The 19607-nt window shown below is 35.4% G+C and overlaps 3 protein-coding genes across 3 annotated transcripts; 1 reads left to right on the forward strand and 2 right to left on the reverse strand.

Moving 5' to 3' along the window:
- Window positions 1-8575: 8575 nt before the first annotated feature.
- SAM-2 (S-adenosylmethionine synthetase 2) lies at window positions 8576-11117 on the forward strand. Its single transcript, XM_059581891.2, has 2 exons — window positions 8576-8684; window positions 9564-11117. Exon 2 carries the CDS (start codon window positions 9573-9575, stop codon window positions 10752-10754), a length of 1182 nt encoding a protein of 393 aa, XP_059437874.1. The 5' UTR covers window positions 8576-8684; window positions 9564-9572; the 3' UTR covers window positions 10755-11117.
- Window positions 11118-12785: 1668 nt separating this feature from the next.
- Window positions 12786-17162, reverse strand: LOC132172668 (methyltransferase). Its single transcript, XM_059584210.2, has 10 exons — window positions 17006-17162; window positions 16839-16904; window positions 16411-16716; window positions 16073-16325; window positions 15870-15927; window positions 14760-14846; window positions 14485-14619; window positions 14211-14349; window positions 13804-14060; window positions 12786-13150 (listed from the first exon to the last, which is right to left on the reverse strand). Exons 1-9 carry the CDS (start codon window positions 17104-17106, stop codon window positions 13832-13834), a joined length of 1374 nt encoding a protein of 457 aa, XP_059440193.1. The 5' UTR covers window positions 17107-17162; the 3' UTR covers window positions 12786-13150; window positions 13804-13831.
- Window positions 17163-18690: 1528 nt separating this feature from the next.
- Window positions 18691-19401, reverse strand: LOC148587972 (major pollen allergen Ole e 10-like). The gene is made up of 4 exons (XM_088515031.1): window positions 19311-19401; window positions 19167-19204; window positions 18828-19086; window positions 18691-18719 (listed from the first exon to the last, which is right to left on the reverse strand). Exons 1-4 carry the CDS (start codon window positions 19399-19401, stop codon window positions 18691-18693), a joined length of 417 nt encoding a protein of 138 aa, XP_088371157.1.
- Between the last annotated feature and the right edge of the window lie 206 nt (window positions 19402-19607).

The raw sequence follows: 19607 nt of genomic DNA on the forward strand, positions 1-19607 counted from the left end.
GACAACTCCGTATTAATTACTGCTATAGACAATTAAATATTAAAGTGGAATAAAGGGAGAAATTTGTGGATTGAGATGCCTCCAATTATTCAAAATTGGAGATTTTCATTTACCAAATTATGGCCCTTTTATTTTAAATAGGGTTAAATACCTAATACTCCCTAAGGTTTAGGAACTTTATTTTTACTCCCTTGGGCCTTGGGGTTTCATTTTTATCACAGGATTCCCCTAGGGTTTTGATAAAGGACCAACTTAGTCCATCCGTTAGTTGACCGTTAAGACTGACACGTGGACCAATCAGGTGTTGACACGTGGCGCCTTTTTTTATTATTATTATTATTATCTTTTTTTTTTTCAAAAAAAGAAAAAGGAAAAAAATTGGGGGTGGTAAAAGAGGAAAAAAATTGGGGGTGGCCGAAACCACCCCCAATTTTTTTCCTTTTTCTTTTTACTTTTTTTTTAAAAAAAAAAAAAATTAAATAGGTGTCACGTGTCAACATCTGATTGATTCACTTGTCAGTCTTAACGGTCAACTAACGGATGGACTAAGTTGGTCTTTTATCAAAACCCCAAAGGGATCCTGTGATAAAAATGAAACCCCAGGGGGGTAAAAATAAAGATCATAAACCCCAGGGAAGTATTAGGTATTTAACCATTTTAAATATAATGGTCTACAAAATCATTTAAACCTGGGCAAAACAAAAGTCAGCTTAAAATCAAAATTTAATTTCTCAGACTCTCAGTTATACAAAAGGAGCTAGCATTTTATAGACAATTAGATTTAAAATGAAGGACCACAATTTGTAACATGAGATTCTCTAATTTTGAGTAATTTGAGGGAATCTCAATCCGAAATTTAGACAATAATTTTTACGAATAGTTTAATGTTAAAGTCCACCATTAAGAAATGAGCGCCCCTACTATTAGGTCCTGGTGTAAACAAGGCCTTTTACAGCATCCAATCATCATGTGACACCTTATCCATTTAAGAAAAATGCAAAACATTAAAGTGAGAGCAAAAGCACCAAATCAAAATGAGAAAAGCACAACAAAGAAGAATTGGTGTGGCTTGCCGGATGGGTTGGGTTTCCCGGTGGTCGGCCATGACCCGATTGTGGATGCCTCAAAACCTGTTTCTAATGTTTCAAAACCTGTTTTCAATGCCTCAAAACTCATTTTTAGATTCAAAACTAAAACCTAGAGGTGGAAGGTTAACGTTTTAGAAATTTTATCACTTTAAAGGCCAGAGAAAATGACTCACAGTGCTGGGCAGAGGTGGTCTGGCCAAACCCACGCCGCAGGTTTGGTCAAACCCACGACAGACCCTCGGCGTGGGTCTGACCAGGTTCACGTACCAACTCTTCAACTTTTTTTTTTTTTTTCAAAGCAAATTTAGTGTATTTGGACTTCGGTTATTTTGGTGCACTTTCTATGTTTTTTCTTAGGTGTTAGTTGTTGATTGGGGGCTGTAAACATGGAGTTTTAAGGCACATCCTGATTTAAGTTAAGTTCTTAAGAAAGAGCCTAAAAGTCAGAAGCGGATCCTCTCCAGACCGGAGAGTGTCCAATTCATGGTTGTGATTACTTCTCAGGAATTTTAGGACCATAAATGAGACATGTGTCCTACTAATAAAAAAAATCTATTATTTAAAATTCAAAAAATAAATAAATAACAAATTAATAATAATAATAAAAAAAAAGGGGGTGGTTGGCCACCCCATCTTGGCCATAAGGGTGCCCAGCCATCCTCATTTTAGCTAGGGGTAGCTTGAGTCACTCCCAATGGTCAGCCATGAGTGGTCGAACCACCCCCATAGGCCATGGGAGTGGTTCGGCCACTCCCAACTTGTAAAAGGAGTAGCCGAACCACCCCCAAGAACCACCCTCCAAGAGCCTTGGGGGTGAGCCACCCTCAAGGGCCAAATGACAAAAAAAAAAAAAAAAAAAATTTATAGTGTTTGCCTTTGGGTGTGGTTTGGGCCATTGGAGGTGACTTCAACCACCCTAAACCGGCCCTTGGTGGTGGCCGAACCACCCTAAAGGCAAACCCTATAATTTTATTTATTTATTTATTATTATTATTATTATTTTTCATTTGGCTCTTGGGGGTGGCCGAACCACCCCCAAAAAAGCCACCCCATGGCCAAGATGGGGTAGCCAGTCATCTCATTATTTTTTTATTATTTTGTTTCTAATCTTAAATAATATATTTTTTTAATTTTTTTATTAGTGAGACACGTATCTCAATTGTGGCCTTAAGAAGAAATCCTAATCATGAACTGAATACTCTTCAATCCATTTTGAACCGGAGAAGATTCGGATCCCCAAAAGTTTACATTTTGCTCGCATTTCTTATAAATTTCTTTACAATTCGTGAAATATGTATTTATGAACAAAAAAATGTGATATGCCAATATGATACAAATAAAGTGATAATCAATCACTATAATATGGAAATATATTCATTATTTTTTAAAATTTTAATGAAAACAAAATTTGTTAAAGGCGCGCTTAGCTCAACATTCTTAACAAACAAACCGACATCAATAATAAGACCAAGAATGACACGTACAACTAAAATTAATTTACCCTTGGAGACATCTAAGTCTCTCTCACCGAAATACAAGTCTTAGTTGCTACTAAAAGTAATCATTTGTGTTTCTAAGGAATAACTCAATTAATTGCAAACCACGTTTTATTGAATTTGGGTCACTAAATTAAATCCCTCTCCCCCTTTAAGGCTTCTAACGTCAAACATAGCTAGACTCTACATAACCTAACAAGAAGAATACTTATCTTGAATGAATGGTTTTGGTCACTCAAAATGACACAAACTACTGTGGTATATGATAAATTTAAGAGAAAAATATATTTTACTCCTTGAACTATTTATCTATTTGCACTTTGACCTTTAATATTTAAAAAGTGACATTTGACCCTTCATAAACTTTCAAATTGTTGCAATTCGACCATTCTAACTTTTTTTTTTCTCAAAATGCCCCCGTCCTAAGTTAAAAAAAATATATAAATAAAAAAAATAAAAATTTTAAAATTAAGGGGTGTCCAGTCTGAGGTGGCCGAAGCCACCCCTTAATTTTTAATTTTTTTTTTTTAAAAAAAAAATAATTTTTTTTTTTCACTTGGGATAGGGGCATTTTGGGAAAAAAAAAATCAGAATGGTCGAATTGCAACAATTTGGAAGTTTGGGAGGGTCAAGTGTTACTTTTTAAATATTGGAGGTCAAAGTGCAAATGAGTGAATAGTTAAGAAAGTAAAATGTATTTTTTCCTAAATTTAAATTAGAATAAAATTTAAGAATTAAATATGATTTTTTTTTCATAGGCTTTTTCATTCCATCGATCCTCGAATTCTAGCCTCTCTTTCATTTTTAACACATAAGTCTTTATCAATAAAGTCAGAAACTCACATTCATTTTGGACAAAAACTATATATGCTTTTTTTGGGAGGCGTGAGAAACATTATCGTCTTGTCAATGTCCTCCTATTGAATTGTCCAAAAAGGTGGCGGTTGGAAAATCAAAATCAAACCTTTATTTTTTTGTTTTTTGTTTTTTTTTCCTTGGAGGAAATCTGCTCGCAAGTTTCATTGAAAACGAGACTCATGTGGCTAAAAAAGCAATGATTAAAACGTGACACTAAATTCCATTAAGGTAAATATATAATTATAGTAAGGAGGATCTTTGTTGGGGTCCTAATCTTTTTATATTTTTTTTATTTTTATTCCTCAATAATAATAATAATAATTAATTAATAATAATTAAGGGGTGCATTTCATTTTCAAGAATAGATATAATTGAAGTTAATGGTTTTAACTTTTTAGATGCTAAGCTTATTCTTAAGACTGTAGCGTCGGCGGCACAGTGAAGGCCAAAATATTCTCTACTTCTATTCGTGCATACTTGTCCAAAGTTTTATGCCTTTATTCAGAATTAGTGCATACTATTATTTTTTAACGGATTATGAAAAATATTGAGAATATTCTATACTTCCATTCTTGCATACTTGTCCAAAGTTTTATGCCTTTATATTCAGAATTAGTGCATACTATTATTTTTAACCGATTATAAAAATTGAACTACAACCTAGTGACTAAAATATGATAATATGTGGGGATCTTTGAGTCACCCTACCTTTATTGTAAGTAATCACTTCAAAAAAAAAAAAAAAAAAAAATTATTGTAAGTAGCGTTTCAGAATCATTAGTGGCGTTTGGAAGTGTCAATAGTCAATATACGAAAGCATATAGGGAGAAACGAAGGCACTTACAAAGACATTAGGTGGTAAACCCCGTCAGCAGGCTTTTTTAAAGTTAATTGAGATACGACAATAAATAAAAGCAACAGGAAGATGAGCATAGGCGTAATTGTTAGAGATAATAAGGGGGAGGTGTTGGAAACGTTGTCAGCTTTGAAATACTATATCATCGAACTAGTTGTTGTAGAAGCCACAGTGGCGTTGAGTACTGCTATCTTTATTAGAGAGTTGATGATGAAAAAGGGTGGAACTGAAAGATGATGCTCTTCAAGTAGTGTAAGCACTGCAGAATATCGAGCGCAATTGGAGCATTTATGGCCATCAACTTTTAGAAGATAAAAAGATGGTTTCTAATATTATTCTAATGAAAGCAGGTGCATAAAGATGTTGTGCTCAGCTTGGCATACAATTATGAAGCTTAAAGTACTAGAAATTTCTAGAGGCATGCTGTTAGAAAAGCTTCTTAATTTGATATATCAAGAAAACAATAGTAACAACTGCAACAGGAGCTGAATATGCAACAACAATCCAAAGACACACACCCAAACAAAAACTAAGTTCCCACTCACGACCCATGTAACAAGCTATACCAAGTAAGAAGTATAGAACAATAAGCTCCATTACAACCAAATTAGTGTGGGTAAATATAAATTTAAATGGAATGTGTCAAATGAATGATACAAACTTATGTATTGTTGGCACAAGTGCCAAAAAATATTGACCGGATCAAACCCACCAATGGGAGGCACAAATTTGGTGTTCAGAGAACACCTCAAAAAAAAAAAAAAAAAAAAAAAATTATACAACCAGATCTAGAGATCACCATAGGAAAAAACAAGAAACCAACTATAAAAATCTAGTGTGGGAGAGAGCAAGGAGCTAAAGACTAGTGAGTGAACCAAAACGGCGTAGAAATGGCGATGGCAAGTGCACCACACGCACGTCGGAGAAGGGCGTGGCATGCACACACAGTGGTGGAGGAATCGGGGAGGAGTGAAGTAGGCCGGAGATGTTGACGGTGAGGCGCATGCACAGATCAGAAAATGGGTGGAGCACAGTAGATCTAACTCCCAAGTTGTAGCAAAAAGCAAGAAAAAAGAAAGACAATGATAAAGAGAAAAAAAACAGGAAAACAAGGAGAGAAAAAGATGAGGAATGAGAGTATAGCATAGGCTTCTTCCAACAGTGGAAATAAAAGATTAGAGGGGGATTAGGTTTAGTCTACTTTCTTGTTATTCTATGTTAAAAAAAAAAAATGTTTTGCTTCTTGGTCGATTACAGTTGTTATGTCCAAGTTTTCAACTAGAAATACCGATTTCTTAGTCTTTAATCCTTGACCACCTATTTTAATCTTAAAGGCAACACAAGAATGACTCATTGAAGTCAAGTTGGTTGAATCTCAATGTCAGTTATGGTCGCACCAAACCATATTGCTTTCAACCAAAAATACATGAAAAGGAACCAAATAAGCATTGTCCATGCATATAAGCAAAACCATTTCAATATGTTGATCAACCCAAATAAAAATCAAATGGAATTGGCTTCCATGCGGTAAACCAAACGACCGCATATCCGGTATGAGGGCTAAGATTCTCTAAGGGCAAACTACCATTTAATTAAACTAACGTGTACGAAAATAACAAATTGCAATATTTTATTCCGTTAACTCCCATCCATCTTTTTTTTTTTTTTTAGAGTTTAGGGTTTAGAAAAAGAAAATAGAGAAAGAGAAAATGTTTTGGGTTAAAAAAAAAAAGAAAAAAAGAGAGAGAAGATAGATCAGAGTTAACGAAATAAATTGCCGTTTGTTTTCTTTTCGTACACGTTAGTCTAATTAAGGGGTGGTTTGCCGTTAGAGAATCTCAGCCCTCAAACCAAACTACCTATTGGAAGCCAAGTCCAAACCAAATAATGTTTGTAGAGTTTAATAAATGTAAAAATTTAATTAGATAAAATGGATTAAAATCCTTTACCATTTATATAATATTCTATGGTATAAATTTTCTCAAATTTCAACACTTGCTTTTAATTCCATGTTTGAAATTTTCAAATATTAGGTGATCAATTTGGCAAATATTAATAATTTAATATATTAAAATTTACCCTGAACTACCTTTTGGGGTAGCTTAACTATTTTCTTTGGCTAGGAGGTGGTTCGACCACTCTGAGGAGAAACTCCCTTCACCAAAGAGTGGTTCAGCCACCCAAGCTGGTCGGCCCTTACTCTGAACCATCATTTTGAGATAACTTAACCATTTCTTTTGATTAGGAGAGAAACTCTCTTCACCAAATAGTGGTTTGACCACCCAAGCCAGTCGGGCCTTTTGGGTGGCCAAACCATCAAAGTTGGTGGCTCACCCAAAAATATATCAGAATCACAAATTTATTTTTTATCCAAAACAAAAAGTTGGGCATACGGCATAACCAATCTCAATTCTCCCAAAATATTTAAAAATAAAAATAAAAATAATAAAAAGAAGGTGGACAAAATACCATAAAAGCCCAAGCCAACGGCTCAGGCTAACAAGCGGAAGACCGGTTAGGGTTGGTGAATGACCGGCATTTCCCGGTAGATGACAAGCCCAAAATCGTAAAATTCATTGCTCAATCAGCAGTATCTCTAGATGCTATCAAAATCAGGCAAAGTGTCATTTCTCTCACCAACCCCCCCACCAATCCCATCCACAAAATCTACTACATCCGACGGCTCTCAGTTCTCAGAGCAAGGCACATGGACTTTTAGAGCAATGTAAGCATGCTGCATGCATGTATTACCCCATTCTTTTTATCATCGCTGTGTTTGGCAAAGGAGCGAGTCGGACGGACCTAAAAATTTAAAAAAAAATTAATCTCAATAATTAATCACTTTTTATTATTATTCAAATAAAAAAAATTACTACAAAACAAATTTTTTCATTTTTTTATACAAAATATTCTTATTTTTTTCTCTTATATTAATCAAATCTGCTACAATTTTGACCCACTTCTTTTTTCAAGCCCTTTGCCAAACACACCCAATGAGAGTACACACAGCGATAAGATCATGCCATCAGCTTGCAACCTCTTTCTCAAACAAAAATGATTTGAGCCCAAAAAAATATTATATACCATATAAATATTTTATAAAATTGACATTACAATATTAAATACTTATTAAATCAGTTTTTTAAATAAAAAAATTCAATAATTACTAACTCTTGTCACATAAGCTTTATGTGATATTTTTTTAAATACTCAATTAGTTTAATAAAAGCATGCACCAAACTCAATTATACTTATTATCTTTTTCTTTTCTGTTTTTTAAGAAACCCATGTAACAATTGACATTTTAATAAAAGCTACAATACTTGAAATAGTGCTTAAATAATTATTCTATTTGATTAATAATTAAATCATTAAATTGAAAAGTTTTTTTATTAATTTAAACTTTTAAGACAAGTGTTCTTTTTAACTTGATATGATATCATAGCAGTTATAAATTCAATCTTAATTCCATATAAGACTTCCTATTTAAATCAAATGTTTAATTGTAATATTTTATCAATGTTACTATTAAACAACAGTCTAAGTTTACATAATTTTCACAAAAAAAAAAAAAAGGGTTTACATATAACCTTAATCAATTTTTTTCCATTAACTTATCTCTAAATTTAGAAAGAGGTTACATAAACAATTTATAAGTACAATGAAAATCCCTTAAATTTAAAGTTTTAAAATTTTAGGCTTCAAATTAGGTGGGAAAATTCATCTTTCATGTTAATTTAATATAAATTGAATTTAGAATAAAATTTTATCCAATTTTAATAAGGGAAAATGTATAATAAATCACCGAGTCAACCCTCCAAAATTTAAAAATCTTTAAGTTTTTTTTTTTTTTTTTTTTGAAAATGTATAATACTATAATAAGTCCCTGACTTAGGGAGTAAATTTTCACAAAAAAAAAAAAAAAAAAAAAACTTATAATTTTTAAATTTGAAAGAGTTGACTCAATGGCTTATTATACATTTTCCTTTTTAATAATTGTGTAATAAAAATAATTTAATTTGATTTGATCTCCTCGTAATTTATCGGTAGAAATAATGACATTTTTTGACATGTTCACACAAAGAAAGATAAAGAGAAAATTTGAACTAATGACTTTTCGTTTCATAAAACGTGGTTCACAGTCAATTAAACTATCCTTTACGGACAGAAGTAACGAACTTGACACGCAACCTAATGTTAGATCTGGATTCTCCCACCCATGGGAAAAGGAATCCAAACTGTAGAGGCCGGTAACCAGTCACAAGGGCCGTTGTCTCTATAAATTGCGAGCGTTTCTAAACCCAAGAGTCGTCGAGTTCCGCTAATTTAGGCGCAGCAGTCACAACCCTTTTGAGCTCTAGATCTATTCGCACTCACTATCCACAGGTTCGCTTTTCTTCTGCTTCTGAGAGCGCATTTAGATTTGCTTACACTTCTTTTTGACTGTTAATGTTTACAGATCTGGGTGTTTCGTAGAGGTTTACGGCTATCATTTTCTGTTTTTTATGGTTTGTTGAATATCTATGCGTTGGAGATTTTCAATGTAGTCTTGGGCTTGGGGATTTTTTTTTTTTAAAAAGGATCTTAGAGACACGCAACATTGTAGACTTTGTAGTAGATCTGGTTGTTACGCTCGTCCGTAGCTGCTATGATTTGGGTCCTTCTGGGATTTTTTTTTATTGGTTTTTCTATTGTGACTGCTGAGGTTTTGAGCTGTCTCAGTCTCTGGAGCTTTTACCTTGTTTACGAGATCTGTCAATTGGGTCTCCATTTCTTGTGGGTTTGGAATAATCCCTCGAAAGAGACCAGCCAGGTCGTGAATTTGCAGTTACATAGTCATGTAACAGACAATAGATATGTAACAGAGTGTATATTGATATGTTATGTTTTCTGACATGTTGTTGGGTATGTTGTCTGTATTCTTCTTTGGGTTATTCGATTCTTTAAGACTTTTTTTTTTTTTTTTTTTATCTGGTGCTTGAGGAATCTGGTACTTCTTTGGTTCTTTAATAATTGCTCTTTTGCGAATCTAAGCTTATCTAGAAAGCTTGAAGACAAAATTGGATTAGGATTCTCCGCAATTGTTACTACCTGTTCGTATAAAGTATGATGAACTTTTATCAAATCTTAAAGGATATGCTTGTTTTTGTTCTCAATTCTATATATATTCTTAAAATTTTATCAAATGAACTTGGTTCTATTATGCGAAAAGTAGTGCTTGATGTTATATATTAAGATGTCTTTGTGTGTTGTTTTGATTTGTAGCTTGAGAGAATGGAGACCTTTCTATTCACATCTGAATCCGTCAACGAGGGTCACCCCGACAAGCTGTGCGACCAGATCTCTGATGCTGTGCTCGATGCCTGCCTTGCCCAGGACCCCGACAGTAAGGTTGCTTGTGAGACATGCACCAAGACCAACATGGTCATGGTCTTTGGAGAGATCACTACCAAGGCCAACGTAGACTATGAGAAGATTGTCCGTGACACCTGCCGTGTTATTGGATTTGTTTCTGATGATGTGGGTCTTGATGCTGACAACTGCAAGGTCCTGGTCAACATCGAGCAGCAGAGTCCTGATATTGCCCAGGGTGTACACGGACACTTCACCAAGCGCCCTGAGGAGATTGGTGCTGGTGATCAGGGTCACATGTTTGGTTATGCTACTGATGAGACCCCTGAGCTTATGCCTCTTAGCCATGTCCTTGCCACCAAGCTTGGAGCTCGCCTCACCGAGGTCAGGAAGAACGGCACCTGCCCCTGGTTGAGACCTGATGGTAAGACCCAAGTGACCGTTGAGTACTACAATGATAATGGTGCCATGGTTCCAGTCCGCGTCCACACCGTCCTCATCTCCACCCAGCATGACGAGACCGTCACAAACGACGAGATTGCTGCTGACCTTAAGGAGCATGTTATCAAGCCTGTCGTCCCTGAGAAGTACCTTGATGAGAAGACCATCTTCCACCTTAACCCCTCAGGCCGTTTTGTTATTGGTGGCCCTCATGGTGATGCAGGTCTCACCGGGCGTAAAATCATCATTGACACTTATGGTGGCTGGGGAGCCCATGGTGGTGGTGCTTTCTCTGGAAAGGACCCAACCAAGGTGGATAGGAGTGGTGCCTACATTGTCAGGCAGGCTGCCAAGAGTATTGTAGCAAGTGGGCTTGCTCGCAGGTGCCTCGTGCAGGTCTCTTATGCCATTGGTGTGCCTGAGCCCTTGTCGGTCTTTGTTGACACATATGCAACTGGAAAGATTCCTGACAAGGAGATCCTCAAGATTGTGAAGGAGAACTTCGACTTCAGGCCTGGAATGATCACTATTAACCTTGACCTCAAGAGGGGTGGCAATGGTAGATTCTTGAAGACTGCTGCCTATGGACACTTCGGCCGGGATGACGCTGACTTCACCTGGGAGGTTGTGAAGCCCCTCAAGTGGGAGAAGCCCCAATCTTAAAGATTTGATTCATCCCATTCTCTGCTGTTCAATGCTCGTTTTATCGGTACTTGATGAATAATTTGCACGTTTGCTTGCTGCTGCTGCTGCTGCTGCTGCTCATCAATATTCTGAAGCTATATAGCTAATGCTCTAATCCCTCACCCAAGATTTCTTTTTTTTTTTTTCTTCTTGGCTTTTTGTTTCTTGTTCTATTTTTATATTTCATTTTTATGTAATCTTGTTACCAGTGTTGTTGGTACAATGAAAAATATATGAAAATTTTACCAAATTGATGGCACACTGGAATTGGTAAAGAGGTGTAAAACTTTGTGATTTCCTGCAGAATATAGCAGTGGGGCTGTACCAAATTTTATTATTGCATCTCAATATCTCTGAGTATCTACAACATTTGCAGTATGATTTGGTGGCATATTAGAGAGAAGCATCTGTGTCTCATGTGTGCAAGCCCTGTGTCTTAAACAAACCATAAAAAAGGAAAGAAAGCTAAAATGAAAAGGAGGAACCGACCAAAGGAAAGATGATAAATGCCTCCAAAAATCCAAAGTAGGACATTAATGTGGGTCTTGGTTGGGGCCAGCAGCCAGCTGCTTTGCATTTTTACCTGTAACCACTGGAACCTTCTGTCCTTGTTTTTGTCGGTGGCTTGTCGGTTTGCTTACAGCTCACCAAATTCTCACATGCATTTAATTGGACGAAACTGAGGGAACTTTTTCTGTCAGCTAAACATCCACATCTCCAATAATTTGCTGCAATCTAGGCACGAAATTTATTGGGATCGATTTGTTAATTGGGCTCTCTATATCCGCCCTTTGAGGGTGTCCAACAAACACCCAAAAGGCATCCTTTCAATTTTTGATTTTCTTTCTTTTTCTTGTTACATTGTTGTCATGGACTCATGCTCTGGACCGTTTATTTTAAATGATTGGTCCAAAAAATTGATAGATATTGCATGAGATCTTAATCTCTGTAAAACCAACTATTCTCCACTCTATTTTAATGTAACAGTTTTGATCTTATAACAGCGGTTAATGAATGAAAATATGGAAAGGAAAGAGAGAAAGAATAGAAAGAAAGAATGAATTGACTATTGAACTAGGTATTTTGATGATACCTAAACCTCGACTCCTACTCCAAGTTCAGAATGAACAATTGTCTACAAAACTACTACTTACATTCTCATTCAGACTATTTATACATCCTCCTCCAACTAACACTTCAACTAACTCTCAACTAACTAAACTGTATTATAACCTTCTTAACTAACTAAACTGTATTATAACCTTCTTAACTAACTAAACTATATTATAACAATACCTATTACATTTAACTAGTCATTAGTATTTATTTTTTATTTTTTCAATTGGGTACCACACTGTCCTTTTTCCTTGTCGTTTGGTGATCCTAATGTAATGTTCTTAAAATTGAGTTGAAAAATTTTATTTAATACAATTTATTAAATTAACATGTTTTTAGAGCACATAATTCTCAGTCACATGGATATATATCATATATGTTCTAAGAAATAAGTTTAATAAATTGGGTTGAAATTTTTTTTCTCAAAACTATGTGAAAATTACATGCTCAAAAGACATCAATTCAATACGTTTAATTGAAAAAAGTTTCCTCCAACCTAATTTGTACTGTCTAGCAATTATAAGAATCAGAAATTTGGAAACCACCTGTACCCTTTGTAGCTTTTGTTCCTCAATCAATATCGCATCTGTCTCTCTCACATCAATTACCAAACATTCGATGAGTTTGAACTCTTTAAAAAGTTCAAAATACGTTTACTTTAACTATAGAACATATGCAACGGGTTAAAGTGGCAAAAAAGAAAGACAGAAAAAAGAAAAAGCTGAGAAAAAGAAACAACAGAATACTATACACCACACTTTTATTCCACATTTCTAGAGTGACAATGCAATCGGTCATTGCAGTTTTTTATTTTTTATTGACAATACCACATCAGCAAAATAAGATAAAACTGCAATATATAGCATATAAATAACAAGCCTTTTAGAAAAATAGTATCCCTACTTATTTGGATTTTAGAAAAAATAAATAAACAAGGGGTTCAATTGACAAAAAGGCCCACGTAGCAACAAGGTTGTGAAGGACATGCTACTAATTGTTGCACGGCTAAAAGCCCTTTACGTTGCAAACAATCAGGCAACAATCACTAGGAACCACCTCAAAGGAGTCTTGCATAAGAAAGGTCATAATACACACAAATAAAAAAGGTATGGCATCCAAAACCAAACACTCTCCCTATTCAGCCTCCCACTTCAAATTCTTTACTGACTTAACCATTGGAAGCTCTTCTGCCGGCATCATTCTGGTGGTCTTCCCCTTATTTTGCAAGCATCTGTCATCCAATTCGGCAGCACAAAAATCTGCATGAGCAAAATTCATTAATCCATCATTTAAAAATAACTATAAGCTCTCTGGTCTTACACTTCATAGTCTTAAGATTTTCTTTTAAAATACTAGTAATGATGTATAGGATGATAAATCAGATAATATTTGTTACAAGATAAAACTCTTAGTTACAAGCTAAGTCTGGTTAAATAGGAATACAAGATAAGAAGTAGAGTTGTGAACCATGAGTGATTCAAGATAGAGTTTAGAGTTCTCTCAAGAGTAGTTGTTCATCGTTATCTGATCTAATATGATGCAGTATTAGAATCATTAATTATGAAGTGTTATGGTTGTCAGTATTCCAGTAGGATCTCTAACGTGATGTGTTTTAAGTGGCTCTCAGCCTATTTGAAATGAGTGCGATAAAATGGTGTGAAAACTAGCATTACTCCTTTAGTTAAAGAAGTTTTGGCGCCATTCATTTTGTTACCATGGAAAATTTGAAACTGGGATGCGTTATATAGAATATGACACTGAGATGCTAGTCCAAATAGAAGAAATGAATATGAGATTGCCTACATGTATCTCATTCACCTGCCAAACAACTGCCATTCTCTAAACTCTGCCCCTTACTCTAAAACTGGAATGAAAGTGCAATAGAATATTATATTAATGGAAATCATACAACCTGGAATAGAAGTAAAACCCAAGGCATCTCAAAACTTAGTAGCATGTCTGGCAATCAGTAAATGGTTTTCCGGAGAGATACTAGAAGGGACATATCTGACAAGTTGTGTTTCAAAACCACATTCCTTGACCCACGCTAATCTCCCCATGTCGATAATCTGCTTGCACATAAACCCTAAGACCGCCCTTTCAACTACTTTCATGTTCCTTGTAATCTCTTCAACTCCGTTTGCATCACCACTGCACGCGTCCTTTTGACTGTCACAACATGAAAAAAAGTAACTATGCCAGTTGCTCCAAATACAAAATAAGGAAGAAAAAAAAATATCGGATCCTTTCCTCTAAAGTTCTTAAGAGAACAACTACAAGAAGGCATTCACATAACGACAACAAGTTCAAAATGCTTACATCAATTCTAGATGCAATTTGACATCAATAATATCGGGAAGATCTGAACCATGATCAGCATCTACTGCCCAGCTGGTAAACCATGTAATTGCATGGAATTCTTCCTTGGTGATTCCCAAATTTGTTAAATATTTTTTATCTGCAGGGCAGCCAGAGTCACAGAGCTAGTCAACTCATAATAAGGGAGTTTTATTTACTGAAATGCTAGTGATTTCTAAATTTTTCATCTACTGTGGGAGGTAGAGTATATCTTTGAGGCAGATAAATTGATTACTTATGTAGTGCTTCCACTGGCAAAGATGATGGCAACATGTTGCTACAGCTAGACCTCTCAGATTTTGATTACTACTGTAGTGTTCAACATTATCTGGACTAGAATCTTCAGCAAGGCAACATCTTAGAGTCAAATCTGCAGCCAAAATGTTTATAAAACAAACTTATTTAGCGACACAATCTTTCATCAATGATAGCTATTTACATAAAGTGATGAGATGTATCACAGATTTCATAGTCAAGGTTGTATGGAAACTGCAGAAGTAGTAGAATTACCTGTAGCAGGCCCACAGAGATGTTTACCAATAGCCAGGTAAGGAACTCCTCGCAAAGACTCAACAGCATTCAAGTTTAAATCTTCAACTGCAACAGTTGAATTTCACAATGTAACAAGGTATGAATATGCAATCAATTATTATCTTGTTCTATCTTCTATATAGCAAGAACCCTTCCAGCATGCAGAGTTGCCATCACTATGTAATATAAAACTTACAGAAGAACTTAAATCCGTATAAGTAAATTATGTTACTTAGGCTGTTTTTGCTGGTGAATATAACATGCAACACCATGGATTGAGTGAAAGTTTCAAGCAAAATAATTACAGCTGAGACAATATACTTGGATAATTAAGAATCCTTAAACAGCGCAAATGGGTATCAAACTGTGATATGAAACTTACACAATAATCTAAATACTATGTAAGCAAAACAGTTTATGCTGTTTTTCCAACCAAATATTACATACGGTAATTCCCTAATGCCCCTTGAATGTAACTTTCAGATGGAAGTACTCTTGGCAGGGGTAAGGGATATCTGCTACCAGAATCTCAAAAACACCGCCACCTTCATTGCCAACTATACAACCAACGGTAAAGTTGTCATTCAAATTACACATGCTATCCACACCAAACCACCGCCACCTAAACTATAGTTGTCACCACAGTTTTCAACCACCACCATTATCACTAGAACTTCAACACTCCCTCTCTTCAGCAGCATAACTGACCGAACCTAGTTGCATAAAAGAAGCTAGTGCTACAATATTTATAATTCATGTAATAAAATCAGCCTTCAAAATTTTTCCGTGTATATAAATGTTTGTGCTCAAGCAAGTACCCATGTTTTGCGAGTTCGCTTAAAGTCAATGGAGAGAGTTGGATTCTAAATGCACTGCATTTCGGACCTTGATACTTAGGTTATCAAAGAACATAACTTTTCAAAATTTGAGACTCTTGCATAGGCATAACATATTTATAATGTTAGTTAATTGTCAACGGAAAATTAATTTAGTAAATGTAGTCATCCGAATTGTCATAAAAGGCAGCAGATATCTAATAATGGAAGTAGAGAATATCTTTTACAACAAAAGGATTCCAAAGACCCTTACTGTCAATTCTCAAACGCTCTAATATCAAGCTCTCTTTCTGTCGCAAAGATCGATCAGCCTAGAAGTAGCATTGGCATGACATGATATTAATAATTTGATAAATCTAAGTCAAAGAGGTCATGAGCATCTTCAAATCAGGTTATAAGAAAGCACAAGTAACATTAGCCTTAATTTGAGAGCACTCTCAAGTCAAACCAACTAACCTTCAGCTTGTATGACTTCCTCTCAACTAGAAAAACCCTTTCAATCCCGTAACAGTCTGCAAGCATTTGTGTCAAGTACCCTCTCCCTGCTCCGAACTCAACCACTGCAGGGATACCATTTTTCTCACCCTCATATGCACCCTCAGAGCCACACTGTTCCCTCCCAACATCATTCTTTAACACCCCAAATTCTTCCAAGTTCCCAAGAATCGACGCCTGTTGCATAACATGTTTCTCCTGAAATGGCAATTTCCTGCAAACAAAAACTCGTCTTTAACAAAGCCACACCAACACGGCAACACAACAAACGAAAAAATCATTAATGCCAACATGTTTACCCATCTACTTCTCCCTTAATCCACATATTGCAAGCTTCAGGCATCTTATACGAGTCACGGATATCCTTACATATCAACCCATGAACAGATTCAATCTTTTCAATCAATTTAAAGAATTCAGGCACATCCATACTATAAAGAGCAGCCCTCTTGGTTTCTGAAGATACATTATCCACATCCTCTTCTTCTTCACCTCTGCCAGCATTGACGCCTTTTTGGTAAAAGGGTTGGAGAGCTAAGGATTGAACTTGTTTGAGTAATGGGCATCTCTTAACATGCCCTTCAAGATTATCCTTGAGTACAGAGCTATAGAATCAATCCACCAAAAGAACACAAAAGAATTAATAATCACATGAGACATGGAGCTTATGTTTACAGTGAAAAACTTAAAACCCAGATAGTTAAAAGCGGAAGAAAAGAAGGAATACTGAGAAGGGTCTAGTGGGCATGGAATCCACTGGCCATTGGACCTGGGGTTGTGGTTGCCACAGAACCTACAGGAAGATTTCGATTAAGCAAAAAAATTGAGAAATCAAAGACAGAAGATCCCGTAAGGAATTTGAGAAACAGAGAGAGAGAGAGATGTTGAGGATACAAGGAATCGTTGAGAAGGGTGTTGGCGCAGAATCTGTTTTTCTTGGGAAGCCAGAACTGGCAGCGGCTCCCCTCCATGTCCGTTCTTGTTAGCGCGTCCATCTACTTCTGTTTCGCTCGCTGTTCCAAGCTTTGAGCCCTTTACGCTTTACAGTACCTCGAATGGAGACGGTGTCGTTTTTCTGCCTAAAGCACTCCATTATTATTAAAAGTTGACTTGAGAAGTGTTTTATTTATTATTATTATTATTATTTTATTAATGTATTCTGATATAATAGTTGAAAACAAAATCGTTTTTAACATATTTGAATTGAAAATAGAAAATATAAGACAAAAAAATAAATTCGCTAACAAATATTACCAAGTTTCCTTTTAATTATTTAATTTCTTGCAATACAGTCTACTAATTAAATTGACGCATGCTTAATTATTCTCACATGCATTTTTTAAAAACACATTTCAATACAAAATATTGCTAGTATCATCAAAAAAGCAAATTGAGGGGAAAAATTAATTTTCACAACAAATATATATGTTTTTAAGGAATTTTTAAATTTTTTGGGAACTACCTTAAGCCGCCCAAGCCATAAGATAGTTTCACTCGTGGTCGAAAAATATCCACAAAACAAAATAAGGATGGGTCGAAAAATATCCTCTCCATTTTCCTATTCCATATTTGAAGGGTTGTCTTAAATGCAACGGACACTTGAAAACCGGCCTCCTCTCTTTCTTATACACTCGTTTGAATGTGGTTGGCCACTCTAAAATTTGGAAAGTGCTTTTAAGAAGCAATAGAGTGTGGTCTTTTTACCTTCTTCTTTTGGGATAAGTGGTAGTTTAATGAAAGCAACAATCAATATGAAGAGATGTTCACTGTATTCATGGGAGAAGATTTGATTTACCTATGTTTGGAAAGATTAGAAATCTATAGGAAAACTACAATATTGTACAAATTGTAAATTTTTCCTTCTACAAGTTACCGTACCATTGTGACATTTTCTTTTACAACACACGCTTACTATCCAACTTAGTATTTGTATTTTCTTTCAATGCATAGAAAGATCGCGACTGGAGCCTCTCATCATGTTCTTGAGAAAGCTCCTTGTCATTTTCTTTAACCTTGCTGTCATCTTCTTCATTTACATCACCCTTTCTATCATGTCAGGATGATTTCATAAGTCTGTTACTTTGATTAAGTCTGACGATCTTTTCATTTTTAGGTGACATTTATTTGGCATAACATAAGTCTTCAAATCATTTTCAACTATTTTTTTGTTTGGTTCTCATGTCACTTTTTGAAAATGTAGACAACTAACGCTGGACTTGACTTATAATTTAATTGTTTAATGATTTATATGAAAGTTATGAACAGATGGTAGTTCACGTCTAAATTTAATTGTTTAATGGCCGAAATAATTAAGTATCTAACTTGTAGTAAATAAAATTAAACCACTGCTACCTTTTGCTTTTTATTCATTATCGAGCTTAATTGTCTCTCAATATTCTCATCTGTTACAAACAACACCTGAACGTATGAAAGAAGAGTGGGGACTTTGAACATATATATATCAGAACAATTAATGAAAGTACCACGAAAACCTCTGATATTTATTCAGCTGGTAGATAAGTATATATGTTCCTTCTTAGCTAATTAATTCCTATATATCCTCATGATCAGCTCCCTCATCAAGCGGGATATTGACAACTGCCAAAAGCTGCATGCCAAGCCAAACATCATCAACAATATATAACTGATCAGTTGTAATTATCTCAGTAAATAATAATTTGTTCAAACAAAGTTATATATACACACAATTACTTACATGGGTTCTGAGAGATGATGAGACCGGTTCCATTGAAATGGCAGTTCCAAGGGTGCTTCCCGGCAGCCCTATAGAAGAGATTCATAGAAAAGGAGGCATAGGAGACTGCATTTTTGGGATGGAAACAGCTACCTCCAAGCTGAATGGGGCTGCAGTTCACTTGACTTTGAGCGCAGCTGTATTCTATGTTGTAAAGAAGCCTATCAGTATCTGTAGAAGGCTTAACAATGCACCAACTATTCCCTCCTTGGTTTATTGGCTAGAAAAAAATGAAAGAAATTAATGGCCATTGTTGTTGTTTGTTAATCACTGCATTGGAATTGCTGCTGGAAGACTTACCTGCAGCACCTTGTTTCCATTCGCATGCATCCTTGAACCTGCTTGGTGAATTACAAAAATTAGATGTAAATTTGTAATGATAAAAGAAAAAGTAACAAAAATTCTAATTACATACACCCAGTAACGTTAGAAAGCAAAACGCACCAGTAGTAGCACTGCAACCAGCAAAAGAGAGGAGAAAAGCCAAGGCCAGAGGAAGGAATTTTAATAACAATGGCCCTCTAGGGAGTTTCATTTTTATCTCACTGCAAAAGCAAACAACTCAGAGAGAGAGAGAGAGAGAGATAGTGAAGAGGGTATGCACAGTTGAGAGGTAGATATACTGGTGTCAGAGAACATATATACCAATAGTGCCCTTCAGCAAAGAGGATTTGTATATATATAGTTAGTTCTTTGATTAGATGGAATAGATTAATGCTTATAAGGGTAGAGTGGAAAAAT

Source organism: Corylus avellana, chromosome 1 (genome assembly GCF_965113065.1).
Source record: "Corylus avellana chromosome 1, dhCorAvel1.hap1.2, whole genome shotgun sequence".
Classification (NCBI taxonomy): Eukaryota; Viridiplantae; Streptophyta; class Magnoliopsida; order Fagales; family Betulaceae; genus Corylus; species Corylus avellana.

Coding starts and splice junctions, on each gene's coding strand:
- LOC132172668 (XM_059584210.2), bottom strand. CDS start 17,106: ATGGACGCGCTAACAAGAACGGACATGGAGGGGAGCCGCTGCCAGTTC. Junction 16,717..16,838: donor TGCCCACTAGACCCTTCTCA/GTATTCCTTCTT, acceptor TTGATTCTATAG/CTCTGTACTCAAGGATAATC. Junction 16,326..16,410: donor ATTAAGGGAGAAGTAGATGG/GTAAACATGTTG, acceptor TTTTGTTTGCAG/GAAATTGCCATTTCAGGAGA.
- SAM-2 (XM_059581891.2), top strand. CDS start 9,573: ATGGAGACCTTTCTATTCACATCTGAATCCGTCAACGAGGGTCACCCC.
- LOC148587972 (XM_088515031.1), bottom strand. CDS start 19,401: ATGAAACTCCCTAGAGGGCCATTGTTATTAAAATTCCTTCCTCTGGCC. Junction 19,205..19,310: donor TGGTTGCAGTGCTACTACTG/GTGCGTTTTGCT, acceptor TTCACCAAGCAG/GTTCAAGGATGCATGCGAAT. Junction 19,087..19,166: donor ATGGAAACAAGGTGCTGCAG/GTAAGTCTTCCA, acceptor ATTTTTTTCTAG/CCAATAAACCAAGGAGGGAA.